Genomic DNA, 24,968 nt, shown 5'->3' with positions numbered 1-24,968 from the left:
TGAGATATTGATATACCTCTGCAGTCCAATGTCAAGCCTGACTGTCATGTGAGAGGCCCAGCTTTGAGCTTTGATTCCTGCTCCATGCTACAGAACTTCTCCATAAGAGTTTTTCCCAGTGCGTTTTTCTCAGAGGTAATTGTAAGGTTCTAAACCCTTCCCAGTCAAGCATGCAGGATGGCTCATGGGGTTAGACTGCAGACTGTGGTGCGGGAGCCCTGGGTTCAATTTGTGCTTGAGACAAGTGACTTTTAACTTTAATTTTCTTTAACTTCTCCTTCTACCCCCAAAAAACTTCAGTTTATAGTGTAACTTTTTGATAAAACGGGTTCTCCGTTTTATTTCATTATGTCATTTTGGACGGCTGCCACCAGGCGGCAGTCTATTGTTCCGCCAGGTGCGAGTGCGTGTGAGTTCTTCGTGTTCCTTCATTCTTCTTCGACGTTTTCTTCACACACGAGTAAGGAAAAGAGTTTGGTCATGGACGTGCGGAATTGTGCCGTGTGTTCGCCGAGTGGTGAGGATTTAAAGTAAAGCCAAGTACGGCCATCACGAGGTAGGGCGAAACGTAAATGTACGTAAATATTAAGGTTTCAGTGTGTATGAGTGAGTGTGCACTAGCCACGTGTATGAATGCTATGCTAATCGTGGAAGTTAAGCGTGACTGAATATCTATCACACATTAAGTTGAGTCGATCAAGTATGAGCAAGTGATTCAGTCAGGGTAAGTTATTTTATTTTATTTATTGATACATGTTTGTTTCTAGGTTTTATGATGTGGTTGGATTTTCTCTTTTTTGTGTGTTTGTCAATCTACAGCCACTGACATTTTTTTTTGGTTATACTTTTTTATTTTATGTTTAGTTTTATTACTTTTGAAGAAGGCATTTTTTTTCCTTTTTTTTTGTTGCCTGCCGTTAAACTGCCTCAAAGAAAAGAAGCACACCTGTTCCCTGATTATTATTATTATTATTATTATTATTATTGTTTATTTATTTTTGTATGCCGGTGCATGCAACTTCTGTCGGCTACAAACAGTGTTATTCCCCCCCCCCCCGATTTTTGGACATGTTGAGATTTTGAACCTGTTTGAGGTGAAGAATCTGTGCTTATCTATCTTATATATGTGCATGATTGGGGTATGTATATACTGTACCTCTGCAGTCCTCAATCAAGAAGAGCATCACTCAGTGGGCTGAACTGTTGGTTGTGTTGTGGCTGACCAGAGGTTCAATTCCTACTCCAGGCAACCTTACTTATATCTATGTGTTCCTATACAGAGATACTTAAGTACTTCTATACCGTACACTTGGCAGCTTAGAGGATAGCTGATTGTGTTGGGCTACTGCCTGGGGGGTGGGAGACCTGAGTTCAATTCCTGCTTGAGGCAGCTGGTTGAAAGTTTTTTTTTAAAATTTATTTAATTTTTTTTTACTTTTCCTTTCGTGGGTTAGACCACAGACTGGCAAATGAGAGACCCAAGGTTCGATTTTTGCTCGAGGCAACTCAACGTCTCCTTAAAAAAAAAAAAGAAGACGTATTTGTAAACTATTTCTAACTACTTCTAAATCTGAATATGTGTATTGATATGCCCAGCTCTATCATTGGGTAAATTCATTTTAGAAACAGACTGGGCCTGGAATATTATCAAAGATAATCATTTATTTGAAAGGAAATTGATAATACAAATGAAACCAAAAATTCAATTTGCAACATAAATGATTTCATGAGTCATTAAGAGCAAAAGAGACGGTCCAGTTCCTTCGCAGGAAGCTCATTTAGCCCCGTCACGTGTCTCGCTGTGCCCATTTTGCGTCTTTATGAAATGAGTCGCCTGGAAAAAAGGACGCGTCCGCGCGGTGCGACGATGTACAAGTGCAATGCCGAGTAAACAATACATCACATCTGGTCATTCATCGGTAAACATGTTTTGTATATCAAAGGACTGAAGTGTTCAAAGTGTCATCAATACAGTACATTAACAGCAGACTTCACACGGACCCAGTCAGAGTATTTCACACTTAATCGTCTCCCGACTGGAATCCTCAGCCGCTCTTCTCGCAGCTCGGCTGCCCTCTGCTCTCCTTCGCTTTGTCTCTCTGGCTCTCGGCAATCTTGGAATCTCCTCGCAGGTCGCTCACCACGGCCCGCAGGGTTTTGAACCTGTCCTGCCGGCCGCCCTGGGCCTGCTGCAGCCTGCTCTCCGGACCCGGTGGCGGAGGCGGGGGCGCTGTGAGGGAGCTGAGGGAGCGCACCGCCGCCAGCCGCCGCTCCTTGGCCGAGGAGCGGCGGGGCGCCGTCATGGTGCCGCGCTCCCCCGGGTGCTCCATGTCTCTGATGACCTCGCACAGGTAGCGGGCCAGGTCCTGGCTGGAGAAGGAGAGGGTCTTGTGGGAGCGGCGGAAGGTGAGGGGCGAGGGCAGGGTCTCCGTCTCCGAGGGGGGCACGGCCAGGCGCAGGGCGATGGCCGCGTTGCCGTTCCAGGCGGACGGCGCCTTGTTGCCGCTCTGCTCCGGGGGCGGCTTGGCCTGCTGCTGCTGCTGCTGCTGCTGCTGCTGCTGCTGCTGGGGGTAGGAGAGGATGCTCTGGGGGTAGCTGTAGCGGAGCGACTGGGCCGGGCTGGGCTGGATGGAGCGCTGCAGCTCCACCATGTTAAAGGCATTCTGAGAGGAGGGAAATGGAGAGGAAGTAAAGAAATGAGCAAATGCTGTTTTTTTTTCTCCTTCTTCTTCTTTTTTTTTTTTTACATCCCGCGCTGCAGTCTCGCTTTGCATTTGGCAGATAATGAACAATTACAAGAGACACCAGTCGGAGCGCAGGGCAGCGTGCCGCAAATGCCTGGCAGCAAATGAACCTGATCATTGGAGTGAGATCCACCATGGCGGAAGAGACGTTGAGGTAGAGACCAGCAGCAGCAGCAGCAGCATTGATTGGCAAAGTAATTAATTGTGCAAGTGCAAGGGAGAACTGCTATTACCGCCACTATTAAAACAAAGGAATTGACTATTGATGTCTACTCGGCTAAATTCGGCTAATTGACAAACATTCCCACATCTCTGTGGAGCCGATTGTCTTCCTTTTCTTTCTTTCTTTCTTTCTTTTTCTTTTCCCTACTATGGCACCAACAAAGGAGCGCTGACCTGGTCCTGTTCGCCGCCGCCTTCCTCGTCGTAGTTGAGCACGTTTTCCCGGATGTCCTCCCACTCGCCGTGGTGCGCCGACACGTGGTACACGCCCTCCTTCAGGCCCTTGTGCCTCCGCCAGCAGGAGTAGAGGAACAGGCCGAGCATCAGCACTGAGAGAGAGAGAGAGAGAGAGAGAGAGAGAGAGAGAGAGAGAGAGAGAGAGAGAGAGAGAGAGAGAGAGAGAGAGAGAGAGAGAGAGAGAGAGAGATGGTGGAGGGTTAGCACGGTGGAACGCTGCTCAAATGTTTTCGCTATGTTGCTGCTAAACAGTTTTTAGTTTGCAAATGAAACTGCTAACTCAAGTGGAAGGTGATCTATTAAAATCAAAGCAACTTTAAGGGGCCAGTATGCAAACATCTATCTATCTATCTATCTATCTATCTATCTATCTATCTATCTATCTAACATCTATCATCTATCTATCTATTTATTGTATATTGTTAGTTTTAAAACTCACTTTTCTCCTGCAGTTGACCTGGTCTTTTTTTCTTTTTCCTGGGAGGTTGATAATGTATCGAAATGATGCGTACAGTGCTTCTGACTTCTATGAACTTGATAGGTTTTTCTATTGCATGCATGTTTATGTCTGCGTAACGTTCCTGTATTCTGCAATGTTTAATATTCTATATGGACCCCAAGATGGTTAGCGACGGCACCTGTGAAAGCTAATGGAAGATCTGAACTGTCTGTCTGTCTATCCTTTTTCACAAGGCTCATATAGAACAACCATATGAAACGCCACTCTGAGACGCGTGCTTGGCTGTTTCTACGGTTGAAATCACAACTGCGCGAGGTCTAAAAGCCATCAGAAGGTGTTTTCGAAAACGGAACGGCGTGTCAACAAGATGACAGGAAAATCTCCACGGCATTCCGCGGCGCTGCCTAAATAGAAATTCTCAAACACTGTCAAGCACGTCTGGTTGCTTGCCGAAGACGTGACGAGCTGCCACCGCGCTTCCGTCTGGGAACAGGGTGACGGAGGAGGCAGCAGCCGCCGTGCGCGTCGCGTGCGAGAGGCTCGGAGTGACGTTCCGCCCTCCGATATGTCGGAAGCGCGTGACTGCGTGCAGCCATCGGTGACCGGCCGGGAGAGGGACGGCACTCCGGGGGAAAATAAACCTTTAACACGCGTTGATGTCTCCCCAGCAGGAGCGGAAGGGGGTTCAGGTTAGAGGGACACGCGTGCTGTGTCTCAATTCAGGGTCTGCACCCTTCGAAACGAGCGTCCTCAGCCGGAAGAAGCCGGGTCCTCGAAGGACGGACCAAACCCCGCCTCCCCGTAACCACACGGGACGGTCTAGCCTTCGGAGTATTTCCTCGTTGCGTCACCGCCGTACCCTCCTGCTGGCCAACCCCGGAAGTGACGTTTTTATAGCATCAAGAACGATGTCGTTCGATATTCAAATAAATAAAAACCTGATGTTAAAACTGCATATTTTATGTGAAATTTCAATACTTAAATTTATATGAAGTGTCTTTACCAGTACATTCCGCTAATTTCAGCTGACTTCCCAAGATCTCACAATGCTTTGCAGCAGCACGCAAAGCATCATGGGATACAAAAGTACGCGAAGGATAGTAGCGGTGTATCCTTGGAATCGGCTAAAACGAGGGCACATTCCGAGTATGCATTTTGAGCGTCCTAAGCACCCTTGGGAATTGGGACAAGCCTTCACGCAGCGCTATGACGCAACTTCCTTTCAAAATGCGTACTTCAAGGATGCAGACCCTGAATTGAGACACAGCATTGATCTGCTCTGTCACATGATCACCTCAACCCTCCGACCTCTGACTTCCTGTGTGACTGACCGACCGCCCGCCTTCGCAGTTGACGCGGTGTGTGTGTGTGTGTATGTGTGTGTGTGTGTGTGTGTGTGTGTGTGTGTGTGTGTGTGTGTGTGTGTGTGTGTGTGTGTGTGTGTGTGTGATTGGGTTCTACACACCAGACGAGCGTAGATGATGAAAAATCATTGGTTAATTGGATTATTTATGGAGAAGCTGGAGGACCTTTTCTTTTCAGTCACTCTCAGTAGCTCTTGGTTTTTTCCCAGTGATTATTTTAGCATAACGTCTGCATAACATCCTTTGCCTCTTGGTGATAAAATGTATGGGGGGGTAAAAAAAACTTGATTAAGACAATGGAAATTATTTAAAATACATAGTTCAGTGATGTCCCAGGTGAGCTCTGCAGAAAATCTGCCAGTATTTTGTTTTATTTATGTATGCAAGATCTTTTTTTTTTTTTGTACTGCAAGCAGCACTAAATCCTTAAGAGATGTTTACGGAGAACCATGAAATAATTATTAAATACGTATTAAATAATAGGGTTTTAAATATATTAGTTCATATTTTAATGAAATACACAATTATTTATGCAAGCCAATATCTCATTATGCATTCATTCCCAGTCCTGATGCATCATTTAATCTCTAACTGAAAAGTCTAACTGCTTTTTAAAAATTGCATTTATTTATTGAATTTTAGCTCGGCGCAGTCTGCAGCGCAAAGTAAACGGTCCGTGACCGCCGCACTCAGTTACAGGATCATCGCACCTCACTGCCGCAGCCGATCGCACCGGGCCGCCAAGTTCTCCGCACCTGAGCCCCTTCAGCGTCCTATTTTGACCGGTTGACGACCGGTTTTGTCCCGTCGTCTGCTCTCTGGGTCTCGAGCTGAAAACGTGGCGCTGCCCAAATTTGGGGAAGGCTGGTGAAAAGCTGCTACGCTGCCAGCTGCGGTTTTGTCTCGACAAGAAGGGAAACATTGTTTTGTGCGAAAGAAAACAACATCTGACATTCTGAGAGAAGGCGCCGAAAGCCTTTTGAAGGCGCTTGGAGCCGGCGCCGTCCTGCTGCGGATTGTCTTCTGTCGTCGCCTGACCAACATCTACACAAAACCTCACGAGAGACACGAGGATCTTTCTCGCATGTGCGGTTTCAGATCATTTTCTTGACGCTGCGTGCAGGGAGCGCGCGTCGGCACAAAGATCATCGCATCAACTCTGCCTCGTGTTGCTTTCCAGAGGAAATAACAGCTTACAGACAAGATGGATGGATGGATGGATGAACCTCTAACGCCACGAGACGTCAGCGCTTGGCTACATGTGCTTTCTGCTGAATGTGAAATGGCGCGCAACCTTTCCCAGCAATCAAGCAGGTATTGTTGTTCATGGCCAACGAATTTCGCCTCATCGATCGGCCATGTTGCAGTTCCGATGACTGGTGAAGACGTCTTCCCTGCGCCCACATGCAAAATGGAGCCTTTCCTCCGACCACTGCGTCTTTATTAACCATCAGGAGGAGGGGGGGGGGGGAACGTGTTGCTGTCAGCAACGCTCGACTGGAGCGGCTCACCTGTCGCTCCGGCGGGCCCTCGTCCTCCCTGAGCAGTAATGGTCTTTCACTCCCCATTTACACGACACACACACACACACACACACACACACACAGGGCTGGAGACCCCGCAGCAAATCATGCGAGGACGCGTTATGGATTTTCATTTCCGGGCCGTACGGATGATACACCGCGAGGTTCTTCTTCTAATTTTTTTTTCCTTCCCTTCTCCAAGCTTGTCACTTGCTTCCTGTTTAAAGTCCAGAGTCGTCAAAATTAATTACGAGCCGGCAAGTCGGGTTTCTTTACGTCTCCGTTTTTCGCACCAGTGAGGACGCCGGGTGTCTTCCGCAGACTTTGACGGGAAGCACGCGGTTCCGCAAATGGGAAGTCTCGCAGGCGCGCGCAAGGCATGGGAATTTTTTCCCGCCGGAACTTCCGGGCCATGAACACAAAGCCGGTTCTTTCCCATCAAGGTGTCGGACCAGACGGCGTTCCCGCAAAGAGCGAGTCAAACGCTCGCAGGCTCCGACCGGTAATGAATGTCCGGGAAGAAGCGCGTGTCGTCGACTGAAGTCACCCATCAGGTGCAATTACAGCGCTTGGCCCCCGAATGCAGCACGGTAGCCTTCGCTAAAAGCTAAAGACGGGAGCGAAAAAGCTGCTGCTCTCGTCTTCTGAAAAAACACGCTTGACTGGAAGTAGCTCAGCCTTGATTTGCTCGACGGAGACATTTAGACGAGCTTCTTCTTCTTCTTCTTCTTCTTCTTCTTCTTCTTCTTCTTCTTCTTCTCTTTCCCCCTGCAGATCCACAAAAAGGTCGCTACCGCTTTTTTATCTCTTCCAGACTCGACTGCTGCAACGCTCTTTACTGGGGCATCGGCAGGCGATACATCCGAAGACGAAGAACTTACATGAAACGACGCCGTCGGGCTTTCAACTTCTTCTTTTTTTTTTTTTTCTAAAACCAGGCAGACGGCGCTGAAACAATCCTGTCCGCCCCTGGCAGGGTAACCTCTGCTTTAAGAATAGAATTTAAGACTCCACTGCCTCTATGTGTGTGTGTGTGTGTGTGTGTGTTTCCTTGTGATTCTCTTCCTTCCCATCAACGAGACTGATCGGTGCTCGGGATGCCCGGGTTGCCGCAGCTAACGATCTCAGAACCTTGACTTGTCGATAAGGTGACAGGGTTTTTGTTTTTTGTTTTTTTGCAGCATTAACTCCCCCTGCCTTGAAATGCCCCCCCCCGCCCCCCTCCCCCCCCCGTCTCCCTCTCCATCGTCTCACTCTCATCCCTCCTTCTCCATCACCCCATCATTGCTATCTTTGCCTCTGTCCATTTAAAAAAAAAAAAAAACGTTTAGCCGCTGTCGTACCAGCTGTCATAGGGCGAAGGCAGGGTGACACCCTGGACCAGTTCCCAGCTCATCGCAGGGCCTCACAGAGACAAACAAAGACAAACAACCATTTGCACACAAACCTACAGGCAATTTTAGAATTCCCGATTCACCTCGCATGCATGTTTTTGGACTGTGGGAGGAAGCCAGACAACCTGGACTGTTTGTATTTCATTTTTTTTTTTTTTTTTTTTTCAGCCTCGCTACTACTTGCTAACATACTCTCAAGGCCTCGCCGGCTCGGCTCGGCTCGGCTGAGCTGTGGGGAAGAAAGAACGCGGGAGAGTGCCAAGCGCTGCAAAGGTCCTAAAGCATACACATCAATCACGGCTATTGTGTGCTGAATTATACAACGTGCTGGACTGACCTTTAAAGTCCATTAATCGCAACCAATATTTTTCTCCCATCTGCCATTCCTCTTCCCCCCCCCCCCCCATTCCGCTGCTATCTGTTGTTTCTGGTGCACTCTTTCCATTTTTTTTATTTATCTTTCTTTGTAATTCCTTTTTATTGTGTTTCTGCCCCGGAACTTCTCTTCTGTCACAAGTTTTCTTCCTCCTCCTCTCTCACTCGCGCTCTCATCCTCTCCCCCCCTTGGGTTTTTATCACTCGCTCTAGACCGAATCCATTTTCAACTGGTGGAGCTTACATCGTGCCAACTAAGTATGGGTTTAATTGGAGATCTCCAGAGATGCGCAAGGTAATCACATCAGCATGGATGGATATATATATATTTTTTTAAAGTAACTACATGGAAAGAGAATTATGCGCCGGCAGTTACAACGGCTCTCGTCGGGCAGGTGTTCGTAAACAAAGACGAGGGGAAAAACTACTCCCTAAAGCCGATCGCAGCTATAAAAAAAAAAAAAAAAAAAAAGTTAACTCAATTAAAAAGAAATCTTCTCTTTCCCCCCCCCCGCCAGTACCTGCAACTTACTCACCGCCAACGCTGACTACACGTTTCTACCTTGAGGCTTCTCTGATATTATTCAAGATCTTTTTATTATCATTATACCAACGTATCGAAATAGTTGAGGAGTCTATTAGATGTCAGGTATATACCGGGATTGTCTTCCTCAACATCCTCTGGCTCCCCTCGTTATGAAGTTATTGATCACCTGACCCGAGCTCCTCGCTCTAAGACATGCCGACCGGACTGTCGGAAAAACACCTGAATCTTGATGAGGCCCTGCGTCGGGGATGACCTGCGCCGCGGAGCCGCCCGCAGGCCTGCACTCACCCGGCGTTCCCTCTTCTCCCTCCACTGCGAGGGGAGAAGTTCATAGAGGCCGGAGTGTCTCTACACAACACACACAACACACACACAAGACAACTCTCACTCCCACACTAACTCCAGATACGCCGATGAACCTTGCCTGTTTTCTTGCCCCTGCAAACCTCGGGTGGAGCATCAAATGCGCATTTGTTTGTGGGTGCACGCACACACGAATTCCACCGAGATCGATATCGCTCAGGATGGAGACCAAACACGCGCCCCGCGTTCATCAATGCGCAATGCTGCTGCCTCCTCAACCCCCTAAACCGGCACCACGAGCAGGGCATTATGGCGCTCGCCCCGGCAACCTGGCCCGCTGCATTTTGAATGAGCGCCGGCTGGTAAACAGCAAACCTGCACGGCGCTGATCAGAAAGCACCTCACCTCTGTGGCCGCAGCGCCTGGGGATGGAGGGTAATGAGGTGGTGGTGGTGGTGGTGGTGGTGGTGTGTGTGTGTGCGTGTGTGTGTGTGTGTGTGTGGGGGGGGGGTGGGCGGGGGGCGTTGGCAGAAAGAATGAAAAAGTGGCGTGAGGAAATGAGACAGGTGAGAGATGGAGAGGATTTGATCAAGACATTTATTGACAAAGATTTTCAGAAGGGAATTGGGAGTGGGGGGGGGGGAAAAAGAAAAGAATCAGGCACTTCACATGATCGTGTTACACCGAGCCCACATGGCAACCCAGTCCCCCCCCCCCCTCCGGTTTCCTCAAGTCGGAACGGCCCGACTCGGACTAATGAGGCGCAGTCAGCTCATCCGAGCTCTGATCCGTGGAAAAACTCTGGCGGATGATCATTTTTAATGCGCGCCGAGGCCGAGGAGGAGTCCCCCTTTAATTTAGCGTCCAGCTAGCGGCCCTCGCTCGCTGCCTCCGCCGCCGAGTCCGCGCGCGTGTATTTATTGGCTTCACTTCCTGTGTTCACGAGAGCCATCATTAAGCCACTACAGACTGCGCAACCACGCCGTAAATTCAAAGACGGCGAACCCCGGACTTTCACGGGCGCCCTCAAAGCTGTTCATAAAACGGAGCTGCCTTTTTAACTGGGTTTTTATCGCGGCGATCAGATAGCCACAATCAAGGAGCCATCAAACACAGATGTCCTAAAGCCGAGCGACGCCGGCGGACTGTCGGCATTTCTTTGTCGGCGTTTGGACAAAATTTGAATCTAAATAGGACGAGCTGCTTCAAACAGGCGGCACCTTCTTCTTTTACTTAACATGCAAGGAACGCGCTGATTTTTTTACCCCCCCCCCCCGAACGAAGCCAAGGCCGTTCTTTATCGTCTATGAATTCATTATCAAATATTGAAGACTGCTTTGTACTTTTCACTCTCAAGTGTCAGAATAATTGATGTCCCAATACCAGCCCCACGCCCCGCAGGGAGCGTTGAGTCAGTTATGGAGGCAGGGACGCTGTATTGAATTGGCCCGGCCGTTTTATAAGCCCGCCTCTTGACGGAGAGACTCGTAAACAGCGATGTGGCCCCGCGGAGGGCTGCGGGTGCAACCGCATGCAAGCCGCAAACACTCATAATCGTGTCTGTGTTGCTCCGGAGATGAACGACGACGAGAACAAAAGAGATTTCCTTGGCTGTGCGATGTTTCGTCAGGCAGGTTTTCTCATCTCTTGCTCGGCATTGGATTGATGGTGAACAGTTGATGTGTTTTAGACCAACCAAAAGTCACGGCACGCTTGCCATAGCCTAGACCCTTCTGCCATCAAGATGTGTAATAATCTTGTGTGTAAGTAATCTTGTGACTATTACATTTTAACACGGTGAGTGAAACCTTTGAGTGAAAATGCGATTCATCGGTTGGACTCGCTTCATTTTCAGAAACTATTGTGCAAATACTGCAAATTCACTTTTTCTTTGATGATCAATTTTGATGAACCTTTTGATGAAGCCTAAAAGTTATAAATTCTTCATTGACAAATGAAGATTATATACATATATATATATATATATATATATATATATATATATATATATATATATATATATATATATATATATATATATATACATATATATGTTATATATATATATATATATATATATATATATACATATATATGTATATATATATATATATAAAAAAAACATATACATATTTTAATCTTTGGAGGTGTTCCATTTGGAACTGACCCAGATTAGTTGAAAAAAAAAAAAATAAAATAAATTTCTTCATCCAATGTTGAAAATGAACTGCAGTGCTCCTCAGGGTTTCATTCTTAGCCCCGTGTTTTTCAGCTGTTTGAATGCTTGAAATGTTTTTAAATGAACCAACCCACTTAAGATGTGCAGAGAATATGCATTGAAGCCCTTTGTGGAGGAGTCGGGCTAAATTATAATACTTCGATTGAAGCTTCAGTCTTCGAATTGAGGCGAGACCATTAGAAACATCTAATGCATTGATTTTCAAGATTTTCATCCACGGTGAGTAGATAACGACGTGTCTCTGGTATAAAGTTCACAACTCAGGAGTTCGTGCATAGCAAAATGCAACCTTGGATCATCCGGTAAGATTTTTACTTTTATCATAAATCATATTAATTTTTTTTTCAAAGTGTGTCAATCATCCTGATGTACCATAATTTTAATAAGTCAAGCTTTTCTTTGCAATAGTGAATATGAATCTTTCGTCTTTATACAGTTTTGCTGCCTTGTCAAATCACCCCAGCGTATTTACATTTATCGCAAGTCTTTCACTGCCTGTCAATCAATTGTGAATTGGTGAATTGGGTCGACGGCATGCTGGGAATGTGCCTTGGGGCATCGAGTAATGGATGCCATTTTTTTTTTTTTTTACATTTTAAACAACATAAGGACCTGGCTAGAATCCAGGATGTAGCAGGGAATTAAAGTTCCTTGATTTTTATTTGAATGCACTTTGGCACTTTTGGGTTGTTGTAAGATGTTGTAATATTGATAAATGTTGACTGATTGATTGACTTTTGATTGGTTCCAACCCAAACAATCTAACTTTCACCCTCAAATAGGTCGAGAAGGAACAAGCAACAACAAAAAAAAAAATCTATTCCAAAACCTTTTAGGTTTTCTGGGTGAAAGTTGCCTCTGCTAACAAATCCAATAGTGTCCTTAAGTGAACAATATTGTCACACTTAGTTGGACCTGGGAACAAAGAAAAGTGCACAGCAATGCAGGGGCAACGGCAAAAGAAAAGACATCAAGGGAGTAAAATGGCTGTATGGCGGGATATAAAATAAGTTGGACAGATAAAAGTAACAGTAAAGTTATAAATTCTTCATTGACAAATGAAGATTATATACATATATATATATATATATATATATATATATATATATATATATATATATATATATATATACATATATATGTATATATATATATATATAAAAAAAACATATACATATTTTAATCTTTGGAGGTGTTCCATTTGGAACTGACCCAGATTAGTTGAAAAAAAAAAAAAATAAATAAATTTCTTCATCCAATGTTGAAAATGAACTGCAGTGCTCCTCAGGGTTTCATTCTTAGCCCCGTGTTTTTCAGCTGTTTGAATGCTTGAAATGTTTTTAAATGAACCAACCCACTTAAGATGTGCAGAGAATATGCATTGAAGCCCTTTGTGGAGGAGTCGGGCTAAATTATAATACTTCGATTGAAGCTTCAGTCTTCGAATTGAGGCGAGACCATTAGAAACATCTAATGCATTGATTTTCAAGATTTTCATCCACGGTGAGTAGATAACGACGTGTCTCTGGTATAAAGTTCACAACTCAGGAGTTCGTGCATAGCAAAATGCAACCTTGGATCATCCGGTAAGATTTTTACTTTTATCATAAATCATATTAATTTTTTTTTCAAAGTGTGTCAATCATCCTGATGTACCATAATTTTAATAAGTCAAGCTTTTCTTTGCAATAGTGAATATGAATCTTTCGTCTTTATACAGTTTTGCTGCCTTGTCAAATCACCCCAGCGTATTTACATTTATCGCAAGTCTTTCACTGCCTGTCAATCAATTGTGAATTGGTGAATTGGGTCGACGGCATGCTGGGAATGTGCCTTGGGGCATCGAGTAATGGATGCCATTTTTTTTTTTTTTTACATTTTAAACAACATAAGGACCTGGCTAGAATCCAGGATGTAGCAGGGAATTAAAGTTCCTTGATTTTTATTTGAATGCACTTTGGCACTTTTGGGTTGTTGTAAGATGTTGTAATATTGATAAATGTTGACTGATTGATTGACTTTTGATTGGTTCCAACCCAAACAATCTAACTTTCACCCTCAAATAGGTCGAGAAGGAACAAGCAACAACAAAAAAAAAAATCTATTCCAAAACCTTTTAGGTTTTCTGGGTGAAAGTTGCCTCTGCTAACAAATCCAATAGTGTCCTTAAGTGAACAATATTGTCACACTTAGTTGGACCTGGGAACAAAGAAAAGTGCACAGCAATGCAGGGGCAACGGCAAAAGAAAAGACATCAAGGGAGTAAAATGGCTGTATGGCGGGATATAAAATAAGTTGGACAGATAAAAGTAAGGCGGCGAGTGAAATTGACTTTTGAATTCAGACCGAAACATCGGAAGAGACGGGGGACACACAAGTGATGAAAAATATAGGGAAGAAAAAAAACACATAAAGAAACTCCCGGGGTTCCCGAGGGGGCTCCCAGCCCGTGACTCACAAATTAAGACATATAGTTTTTCACTGCCTGCTGCTTCACCAGTGCCTGTGTTTGTTTCACGCCTCCTGCAACATCCCATGGAGAAATCACAGGCCCCGGTTCGCCTCCAGAGATCAATATTGCTACAAGACGTGCATGTACAGTGACGGTTTACAGAGCACAAACGGCGCGAGGAGAAAAGAAACAACAACAAAACAGAAAAAAGAAATAATGAGGGATGCAATGACGACAAGGAGGAGGAAGGCAGCAACAACAGATACAAACGGGATGAAAACAAACGTTTCCGCGGGTGAAACGAAAAGACGGAAAAAAAAAAGAAAGGTGGAGACGGCGTGAAGACGGATCACCACAGGTAGAAGAGAACGTAGTCGACGTAGCTACCTAGGAAGGCCATGACGCAGATGCTGATGGCGAACATGGAGCTGAGGCTGAGGCTGGCGCCGTCCTCGTTGTGGAACATGGCGAGCGTCACCTCGCAGTGGCGCCCGCGGTAGCCCTCGCTGCAGCGGCACGAGTAGCGGGAGGGCGAGTGGGCCACGCACGTGCCGTGGCGGCACGGCCGGCTGGCGCACAGCGTGTACACGCACGCCACCTGGCCCGTCGGCGACTCTCTGGTCATGTGGCCCGGGGGACACCTGGGAGACAAGACAAGAGACGTGAGTCGGTTTGGGGGGTGGGGGTGGGGTGGCGGTGTGGGGGGAGAGAGAGCAGCGCCGACCTGCGACTAAAGCCGCGGAACCTGAGCCGACACGCTGGGAAATAAATCCCCTCGGGAGTCACACCTCTTTATTTCTGATTCCCAGATAGGTCGGCTCTTTGAGGTGACACTGTCGACTCTATCTGATGAAAGGAGCGTGAAAGAGGGAGAGGGAGCGGGAGCGGGAGGGGACGTCTGAACGCCGCCTCCCACTCCTCCGCCGACCAGATTATTGATATCCGATCGCAAAGGGCGACGAGCCTCCAACCGGCCCCCACTGGAGACCACGGCTAAAAGTGGACCCGCCGAGTTTAAAGAGCCGGTTGAGGCTCCCATCAGGCTGCTCGAAACCAGGGGGGGCGGGGGGGGCTGACCTCGGCTCAGCTGCCACCTGCTGGCCGTCGTGCGCAACGTCGTTGCAAAAGTGAGGCATCGATGTTGCTGGGCAAAAGCAGGGTTTTTTTTTTTTTTACATGGTTACGTGGCATCCCAACATCTGCTGCGAACATATCAAATTAGGTACATCAGTGCGATTGCTGGCATGCACAATGTAATGTAGCGATAACGACTTCAAAGCACAATTCCATTTGAAGGCAGTCGCTATCGTGATCAAGAGTCGGGGTGATGGAATCTTAAGCTCTGTGAAAATTATACAGAGGGGAGGGGGAAAAAAATCTATTTTCTTTGGTAACTTGGCCACCCAAATGTCATTCTTAATGAAAGACTTGCTCTTATAAAAGATTCACAGCTGGCCCTTTTGCGAAAAGGTCATACTATTAGCAAGAATTAACATTTCTGAAGAGGCATTCCAAAATTCTGCAGTCATTTTTCACAAAGAGTGAGTGGCAGGATTTCTCTGCCGACGATGATTAAACTCAATGTGCATTTTTAACGGACGACTGACACAAATTCCTCCCCCCGCCCCCCCGAGCTCGCCGCTATACGTACTGTGAACATAAATGGCATTCAACACCACGGCAGCGGCGCACAACGTAGCTACGGAGGGAAACAATTTTGTCTCGTGAACGCGGACACGATGCATGATTAATTATTCCCCGCCGTGTGCATCATTAGCGGGAATCATTCATTATTTCCCCTCTATGGCCGCCGCTGCTTGGAATACTAACTTTAGGCTGTACGTTTGGCCCATGCCAAATCGGACAGGGACGGAGGCGTTAACAATGGTGGCTGGAGGCGAGGACCGCCGCATTCGAGCGAGAGGAATCCTTTTAGGGGGCGGAGCAATCGGCATAACCTGAACTTATAGCCCTTGTGGAGTCCGATAGGTAGGGACACGGGGCATGATGGGAAGCTCTCGCAGACTTTGTCCATCCTGTACGCTAAATTTACGCACTTAAAGGTCCAGTGTGTGATATTTGGCTTGACTTTACGATTTCTATATGGGTAAAAGCTTAATATACTGTGCATAAATACATTCATAAAAGTGTATACTCGCAGTACAATAAAAGTAATTTTTATTTTCCTAACCAGAACTGTTTTTATTTATATATAAGATTAATATAGGGCAAGATCTTGCTATCAGTTAGCTGCCATTTGCACATATTTCTAAGGAAGCCTGGTGTGGACAATCAAGTCCGCCTCACAACAGGTTTCGTATTTAGGGTGAAAGCTTGTGTGTTCAATTAACCCAACAAAGAAGAAGGTGGTTTCCAGGTTTGTGTGCGCAGGCCACCGTAGCTCACTGGCAAGCTCGGGAGAGGTCGGGGGAGCGAAAGAGCGCTGCAATCTAAAGTGTAACCACTTGATGTCACTGTTCTTTCTCAAAATCTCCAAATATTACACTCTTGACCTTTGAGTGGGACAAAAAAATTTTAACGGTTGGTCGTGTCCTAGCATTTACTACCTATACCTCCCAGCACCATAGCAACAGTATAATATATGGACCGCAGTGCTTTACAATGACTCTGAACCTTTTATTTTCCGATAGGTCACATTTCCGCGTTCCAATATCATTTCACAGGCAACTTCCGACGCACCAGCAGATAACGATTTTAATTAAGATCCGGCACGTGTCAGGACGCGCCGGTGTAAACCGTGAGCCGTCGTTACCAGGCGGGCAACTGTCTGTTCTGCATGCACACACACACACAGGTACCTGCACTCGTGGTGCCTCCAGAGGTCGAGGCACACCAAGGGGGGGGCGCACTGGTGTTTCCTGCAAGCGTCGGACGGGCAGCCGGCCGAGACTCCCTGCGAGGTGACCACCTGGACGCCCTCCGACTGCTGCTCCTCCGCCAGGGGCACCGAGCGGCCGTTCAGCCTCAGATCTCGCAAGCAGCCTGGCAGGGAGGGGGGCGAGACAGACCGGGTGGGTGCGGGGTAAAATAAATCATTCGAAAAAAAAAGTTTAGCATCAACAAGAATGCAGTCAGATAAAAACTCCTTGGGCGCAAGAAAATAAAAAACAAAAAACAGTAGCTGTTTTTTTTTTCTTTTTTTTTTTTGGGGACGCACACATTTAGTGTAAAACCCAGTGCACAGCACGCATTGACTCACACATGCAGACTCTCTGACACACCTGCAGACCGGCCGCACTCCCACTCTCGGGTGCTTGCAAACAGCCAAACAGCCCGAGGCGACACAGTCAGCAGGGGCCGCTCGCTTCGCACGCTGGTTTTTCTCTGCCGCTCGGGTTACTCATCCCGGGCCAGCGTGACGTCCCACATGTCATTTAAATACAGATCAGGCTCGCCCGCTAACTTTTCTCAAGGGGGAGTCAGGGGACCGAGGTGGAGGGGGTCTTTCTCTCTCTCTCACACACACACACACACACACACACACACACACACACACACACACACACACACACACACACACACACACACACACACACACACCGGTTCCACCCGAAGTTCCCGAAGAAATCGTTCATTTGCGCTTGTAGTGTCTTTTTTTTTTTTTTTTTTTTTTTTTTTTTTTCAAATTTCCTAATTTGACAAAGCTTCTTAAGTCCAATTAGGCAATTCCCCAAACATTAAGTAATACAGAAAGAACATTTAAGGAAGCAAAATTATTAAAACAGACAAGAAATAAAGTGACTTCCTCAAAAAGGAGTAAGAAGAAGCATAGCTTGTTAGTTTTTCCAAATATATGTACCGGTATATATGTATGTATATACATATATATATATATACACATTTATATATATATATATACATATGTATATACATATATATACATATATATATATATACATGTATATATATATATATATATATATATATATATATATATATATATACATATATATACATACATATATATACATATATATATATATATATATATATACATATATACATATTCATACATACATATATACAAACATACATATATGAGCTTACACATGCACATGCACACGACCATTGACCTACCTCATCCATCCCCCCCATCAGTGTGTCATTGATAACGCCAGATAATCAACAACCGTGTTGCCGAGTCGCCTAATGATCCCCTCTCATCATTTATTCATCCCCTGTAAGTACACGTACGGCCCCTGCAGTCCCACTGGCGATCACCTACCCAGGAAGCTGCGGTTGTGTCCCGAGGGGAAGGAGTTTCCCAGCATCACCACCGAGGGGTCGATGATGATCTCCTGGCTCTGGCCCGGCGAGCCCACCGCCTCGCGCCGCCCCCCGCCCCCGTCCAGCCGCAACGTGAACTCCCGGCCAAAGCGGTCCAGCTCCACCTCGTGCCACTCGCCGTTGCTCAGGCGCGAGTGCGGCAGCGTCAGGTTGTAGTCGCCGTCGCCCAGGTTGTAGAAGACGGCCAGCAGACCCTGAACGACCTGAGCGGGGGAGGGGGGAAGAGCAGACTGAGCGCCGGGCATTTTGAAAATGCAGACGGGGGGAGGGGGGGTGGGGGGGTGGTTGTGGTGGTCGGTCGGTGGGCAACGCAGCTTCTGCACCACATATGGGAGACTTATTCTCCATGAAAACCAAAACAAGCTTGTTTACTCCGACTTCAGCTGTGTAAACAGTGTTTTTTTTTTGTTTTTTTTTTGAAGAGCGCTTGATTAAAACTGGGAAAATGAGGCTGCGCCGGTTGTGCAGCGTCGGAGCTCAGGACTCCTGCCACACGGCGTTGTGAGGGACGGGCAAAATCTGATCTTGTGCCTAACTGCATTTCAAGAAGTAGGCCAGCTCCCGTGGTGGAAGAGCGGCAGCGGCTAGGCGCGGATCGCGATAATTAACCAGCGAGGAAAGAGAAAAAATAAAAAATAAAAAAACAAAACTCTCTGTGGCGAAACCTGCCAGGAAAAAAAAAATTTCACATCCAAATTTTTTTTTTAATTTTTTTCCTTCCTAATTTTTGTCGGGCGTGACGCCGCGGCGCAGACAGAGTCCTGCTGAAGGCAAGGTACACCGGAAACACTAATTACCATTGGCAGGTTCAGGATGAGCGAACACGACGGACAGCACCAATGAGGAAAGTCCCATAACCGCAGCTCGTGCATGTCCACGGCTTAATTGGAAACCGCGGGGCGAGATAATTTGCATCCAACGCGGCCTGCGTTGACTGGCGCTCATTCAGCAGGACCCCCAACCAAGGAAAAAAAACCCTCACGCGATGGACCTGCTCCCACCGTTCACCTCGTTCTCCGCTTTGGAACCTCAGTCCCGTGAAAAAAAAGACACCGAGGCTAAACTGCCAGTCAGTACTCGACACTAATGTGACTACACAGCAATTTTTGCAGCATCAAGGAAAAAGAAGAAAACAAGTTAGAAAAGAAAAAAGAACAAAAAGATCTGATGTTACTACTAGAGCCGAGTTACTGAAAAAAACAACAAAGAAACAAACTGCAGTCCCCAGTGGGAGCCTTCCCAGACTGCACCAGGAACCAGCAGTTTTTTTGAGTTTTATTTATTTATCTCTCGCCCCCTGGAGGATGGCGTTGTGTTTAGGCCTCGCTCGCCCCCCGGTAACCTTTGTCAGAAAGTGCACTTACTTATTCAGTGTGCACTCTCTTCCATATCTCCCCTTAAGAAAGGAAAGGGGCCAGAGACGGCCCTTCAAATTGGGGCTGGTTGTCTGCAGTCACACCGGGCCGGCGCTCGAGTGTTTCTAAGAGCTTTTCAGACAAGCGGACTGAAAATGCCCCAGCATGCGGCCGCTGCACACAGGCATCAGATGTTTTATACAGCTCACCAACTCGGCTCGGGGAGAGAGGGTTTCTGTTTTTTTTTCCCTAGGAGAAGAAGCTGGGCGCCCCGCGTGCGACGCAGGCTACAGCCCTTTTTTCTTTTTGCTGTCACCGCGGGACTGCAAACAAGGGAGGAGGACAACATTGTTTTCGCTCATGTTTGGCGAGTGGGGGGGGCGGGGGGGAATATTGGAAAAAAACAGCGAGCCGAGACGAGTGAGACTTAAACAATGCTGTCAAAGCGATAATAAGTGCGGCGACAAGTTGTCGTCGGGAGCAGCGGTGCGGAATGAAGCGGCTGCCCGCGGCCGACCCACTCCTGGATCCGGGAGGGGGAGGCGGAGCCGCGAGCTTCCAGGTGCTGCCGCTCACGCTGAGAGGTGAGGAGCAACACCTTCACGTCCACTCCAGCCTGCCCTTCCGCCCATGGGTGGATTATAAGAACTGGATACTAGACTGGCAATGTGGCGGTGCGGTATTCTTTTTTTTTTTTTTTTCGGTGGCCACCTGAGGTACTGCAACCAAAAACCTCAATCGGCCCCAAAAAGCATTTTCCCCATAGAACACAATACATACAAAAAAATAAATGCCTGTAAAACGGCTGACAGGACGACTGCGACCTGAAACTAATGTCGATTTTTAAGTTGTCGATTTTCCATTTTTTTTTTTATATAAAGGCCAGAAAATCCTCCAAAAATAATTTATTCCTAGCGGGACGTCACTGCGCCGTATGTGCTGCTGTGTCCTGTCTCGTTCTGATTGGCTGATGCGCCCCGATGCATCACGTGTGTTACAGGGTCGTGATTGGAAGTAACACTACTGCGCATGGTCTATGGCATAGGTGTCAAACTCTGGCCCGCAGGCCATATTTGGCCCGTAGTGTCATTATATTTGGCCAGCCGCTATTATAGTGTATGTACCGCTAAAACTACAAATACCAGAATGATCTGCTGGTATTTTGGCACGTCAATCAGGCACGTTTAGGTCCATATAAAAAGGTTCACTGTAAAATCTGGGAGGAGGAATTTCTTAAATATCAATGTTGACCCGCAACTTTATCAAAGTTTGACATTTTGGCCCCTTGAGTTTGGGGACTTGAGTTTGACACCCCTGCTCTATGGGGTCGCATAAAGCCAAAGCAACCCGGAAGCTAAAAAAAAGACTTCTTGGGTGGATGTGCAAGGTTGCGCAACACCATTGAAATGAACGGGCGTGAGATTTTGGGGGCCCGGTTCTGCCTCTTGGGGGCGTGGAGGGTGAAGGCCGTGATAAAGGTGCAGCAGCAGAAGTGAGGCCGGGTCGTCCATTTCGGGTCCACTTTTGTGCAAACGCCTGCCCTCCGGACCGACGTCAGCAACGCGAGTGCGGCAACCCGAAGCAAGCCGGATTATTAAAGGAAGAAGTAAAAAAATAAAAAAAAACACTCAAGTGTAGAGCGGCGCATCTAACCTTCACTTGAAGAAAAAGTGTGCCCTCCAATCAAGGCGCACCAAGCCGCCTCCTTGACACGCTCTATTGTTTTTGAAACAGTGCGAGAGACGGAAATAGCCTTGAATAGAAGGAAGATGTTTTATTCCTTCCTCTTTTTTTTGTTGTTTGCATGTAGCAGCTGTATTGAAAGACCTTGCGAGGAACACGCGTGTGCCAATCACCAGGCCGCCCTCTGCTAGCAGCTCTGATATTATTCATCGTCTGACTGGCAAAAAAATCTGCTGCAATGGCTGCAGGATTTTTTTTTCTTTCCTACTTTCTTTGAGGCAAGCATATTTGTGAAGGTGCAGAGGGGGGGGGGACGGGGGCAGAGGTGGCAAAAGTATTTACATTCTATATTTGAGTAAATGTACAGATATTTGTGTAAAATAAATACTCTGGTGAAAGTAAAAGTACTGATTCTGCTCCTTTACTGAAGTCAAATTACGAAAGTACAGGCTCGGATATGTACTTTATTTTAGAAAATTATTTCTTTTTTGCCATTAATGAAACAATACATTTGTTAATAATTTAGCAACAGTCAATACTATTTTCTTTTTTCCAATTGCGGCACAAACAAACGTAATAGCCATGGCGAGTGAGCCATTATTGGATGTCTACACTTATAATAACAATTTTCTACATCTTTGTTTTTCTCTGCGCTGAAGTTCAAAAAACTCAGCTTCAAGCCACAACAACTACAACAGTAAGTGAATTATTATGAACAGAATCCCTACCTTTCAAACACAAAAGCAACAAGCGTGTTTATTCCGATGTGAGAAGTAACAGCACGTGGTCAGGCAAACACCGGTTAGCGGGCTAGCATCGGCGCAAACACCGGTTAGCGGGCGAGCATCGGCGCAAACACCGGTTAGCGGGCGAGCATCGGCGCAAACACCGGTTAGCGGGCTAGCATCGGCGAAGCGACAAAGAGCTTGTTGGGGGTTTCCACACAGCAGCTGTGTTTATAAACCTGCATCAACTCGTTCATACTGTAGCATAAACGACTCTGATACAAGACAACAAAACAAAACGAGGCACCTCCCTGTGGCCAAATCTGGTACTGCCGTGATATACTCTGGCTGTCACAAAGTACAGATATTTGTGTGCGAATGTAGAGAGGAAAAGTACAAAAGTCGTCAATGAAATAAATCCTCATGTAGTTTACAGATACCTGAGAAATCTGAGCACAGTGGTGAAGTATTTGTACTTGGTTGCTCTCACCTCCAGTCGCAGGTACTCGTTCTGCTCGTGCGACAGCAGGCTGAGGATGACTCCGGCGGTGGCCCGCGTCCGCACGCCGACCTGGACCCTCATGTGTCTCGCCGGCAGCGACCAAAGCAGCTGGAAGTGGACGTGGCTGCGGCCGTCGAAGGAGAACTCCGGAGCCACTTGTCAATCAAGGAAAACAAAAGAAACCCGTGTTCAATTAATTCAGCCGGCGCTGGCGGAAATCCGCCAGGATATCAGAGCCGGGGACGTGCTGTTCTAGGAGGGGAAAAAAATAACACTTCATGCGAGGAGGCAGGGTTATCTGCGCTCGGCAGCAGCAGCGCCCTTCTGCGACGTGGAATTTCTCTCATTGTCCCTTCTGGGTTGTTCACTTTGAGAGGCTTAAAGTCCCTAAACTCCACACAGGTCTTATTGTACTTCTTTGGGTTTTGAAAAAAAAAAAAGCCTCAAAGCCAAGTTGGAGCAATTTGCGGCTCTCACCTTGATTGCACTGAGGTCCCGTGAAGCCCGCCTCGCACTGGCAGCTGAAGGAGCCCCATTCGCCGTGACAGCGCCCCCTCAAGCCGCAGGAGGGGAGCTGCTCACGGCTGGCGCAGTGGTCATCAATAAGAGAGCAGCCTGGCGCAATGCCGGAGGATTCAGCCGAGGAGCCAAGGTCATATAGCTAAATTAAGGAAGAAGAAGAAGAAGAAGAAGAAGAAGAAGAAAGATGTAAACTGCAGTGTGGGGGAGGGGGGGTGAACGTGTCAAACGCTGTGTACTTGAGCCTTGAGAGTGGGACCTTATTACCAATACAAGAGGCAATAAATTGTAATAGTCTATTAAACATCGTTTCCAATCATTTATTCATGGGATTAAAGATGCAGGAGCTCTGCTGAGCTCTGCAAGACCACACGAGACAAAAGCCATCAAGGCCGGCGGTGAGAACACAGGCAAGTCAGGTATGCCAACACTAAAGCAGTCTTTTATGTCGTGAGCTACGACTTCACACTGGGCACCTCTGCCACCTGTGCGTGCGCGTCTTCAAATACTTTGCGTTGGAGGCTTTCACTTTTACTTCATTTCGCCGAAAACGAACTTTGAGACCTTGACGAGCAGAAAAAAAATAGAACGATTTTTCAATGAACGTGACATGATTGAAGGGCCGGGTAGTTTTGAGAGAATCAATGCCTTTTATTTCCCGTATTGATGAGACGAAGATGACGGATAGCCGCAGACGCAGTTGCACACGGCGAGGCTCTCGCACGTAAACATCGTGATTTCAAGGGAAAGGAGAATTTCGGAGAGGAAATCGTCGGCGGGAAAACGGTTCCATAAGTCCCACGCACGGAGTCGCAGAGGGACAATTCCCCGGAATCATGAAAGCACTTTGCCACAACGCAGGGCCCTCCGGCAGGCAGGCTGATTACAGTATTTAGTCTTTAATGCGTTCACACAGCAGGGTGGAGCCAAATTCCGCCGGTTGCTCTCAGTGTCCAGTGCGGTCGGAGTCTTCCGACAATGTTTTTAAGAGACCCCCTGCCTCCCATCACGAGCAAACATCAAGTATGACGTCTTTAAATTTTTCCGCGAGGCCAAATTGCTCCGGTTATTTGCGTTCTTGCCGAAGAAATTTTCCGACTTTGCACGAGGTGGAATTTCTTCTCATGCCGCCATCTCATCTTTTGGAGGTTGAAGGAAGAGGTTGTTAAGGAAAGGAAAGAATTAAAAAAAAAATAAAGGTGCTTTTGTTACAAAAGGCCTTTATTGTTACAATTAATACTGATTTTCATGGAGCCAAGTCCTATTTAAATTTCCTTTGGGATAAATATAGTACTTGTCTATCTATCTATCTATCTATCTATCTATCTGTCTATCTATCAATCTATCTATCTATAAAACTCAGTCGTGGCTTTCAGCTGCTGACGTTTAATAATTTCTTCCCATCTGAACAGACTTGAGATATTAAGACGATTGAAAATGAGAAAAAAAAGCAATTTTTCTATTAAAGAAACAAACAAGTGACACTCCAAATGATGAAAGAATGATCAAGGACACACTTGAAGTATCGCAGCGAATTAACGTTCAGGTTAATCATAAAAAAAAAACCCGCCAAAAAACAAACAGAAAAAAAACACCTCAAAAATCACTTGCGGCCACTGTGAGGAGCTCCTCACATCGGAAGAAACGGGAATCTGATTGTTTTCTATTAATCTTCATCGCCCTCTACATCCCCTCAGAGATTCCGCAAAGCAGGAATGTTTTCATTGGCCTTGGAACGCGGGCCCAGCGGTGAAAGCGAAGGCGAAAAAAAAAGAAGATAAAATTCACACGCGCTACCTCTGCGGCGCGCTTAGCAAATAGTTCTAAACACGTTTGTTTGCTGTGTGTTGGTGCTACGGAGTCGCTTCCTCTGGACGCTGCGTTGCTTTGTGTGGCTAGCGAACGGCAGACGGAAAAAAACACTGAAGGCAAAAAAACAAACACGCAAACACTGTGTAATTGTGCACTTTCAACGTGGTTTTCACATGGTTGCCTTTGTGCATTTCTGGCTCAATA

The 24,968-nt window shown here is 46.7% G+C and overlaps 1 protein-coding gene across 1 annotated transcript in view; it reads right to left on the bottom strand.

Annotated features, from left to right (window-relative positions):
- Positions 1-1,648: 1,648 nt before the first annotated feature.
- The window catches only part of LOC142884005 (neural-cadherin-like), a 107,186-nt gene continuing 83,866 nt past the window's right edge, over positions 1,649-24,968 (bottom strand). The window contains exons 27-33 of the mRNA XM_076019399.1: positions 22,911-23,094; positions 22,422-22,588; positions 18,107-18,371; positions 16,680-16,863; positions 14,248-14,501; positions 3,141-3,295; positions 1,649-2,663 (exon numbers count right to left, since the gene is read on the bottom strand). Of these exons, the coding sequence (XP_075875514.1) occupies positions 2,046-2,663; positions 3,141-3,295; positions 14,248-14,501; positions 16,680-16,863; positions 18,107-18,371; positions 22,422-22,588; positions 22,911-23,094 (1,827 nt within the window). The 3' untranslated portion in view covers positions 1,649-2,045. The remainder of the gene's footprint in view (positions 2,664-3,140; positions 3,296-14,247; positions 14,502-16,679; positions 16,864-18,106; positions 18,372-22,421; positions 22,589-22,910; positions 23,095-24,968) is intronic.

This window comes from Nelusetta ayraudi, unplaced genomic scaffold (assembly GCF_046127955.1).
Source record: "Nelusetta ayraudi isolate G7.1 ecotype Tasmania unplaced genomic scaffold, CSIRO-AGI_Nayr_v1 ptg000009l, whole genome shotgun sequence".
Taxonomy (NCBI): domain Eukaryota; kingdom Metazoa; phylum Chordata; class Actinopteri; order Tetraodontiformes; family Monacanthidae; genus Nelusetta; species Nelusetta ayraudi.
This window is presented reverse-complemented; position numbering and strand designations above follow the sequence as displayed.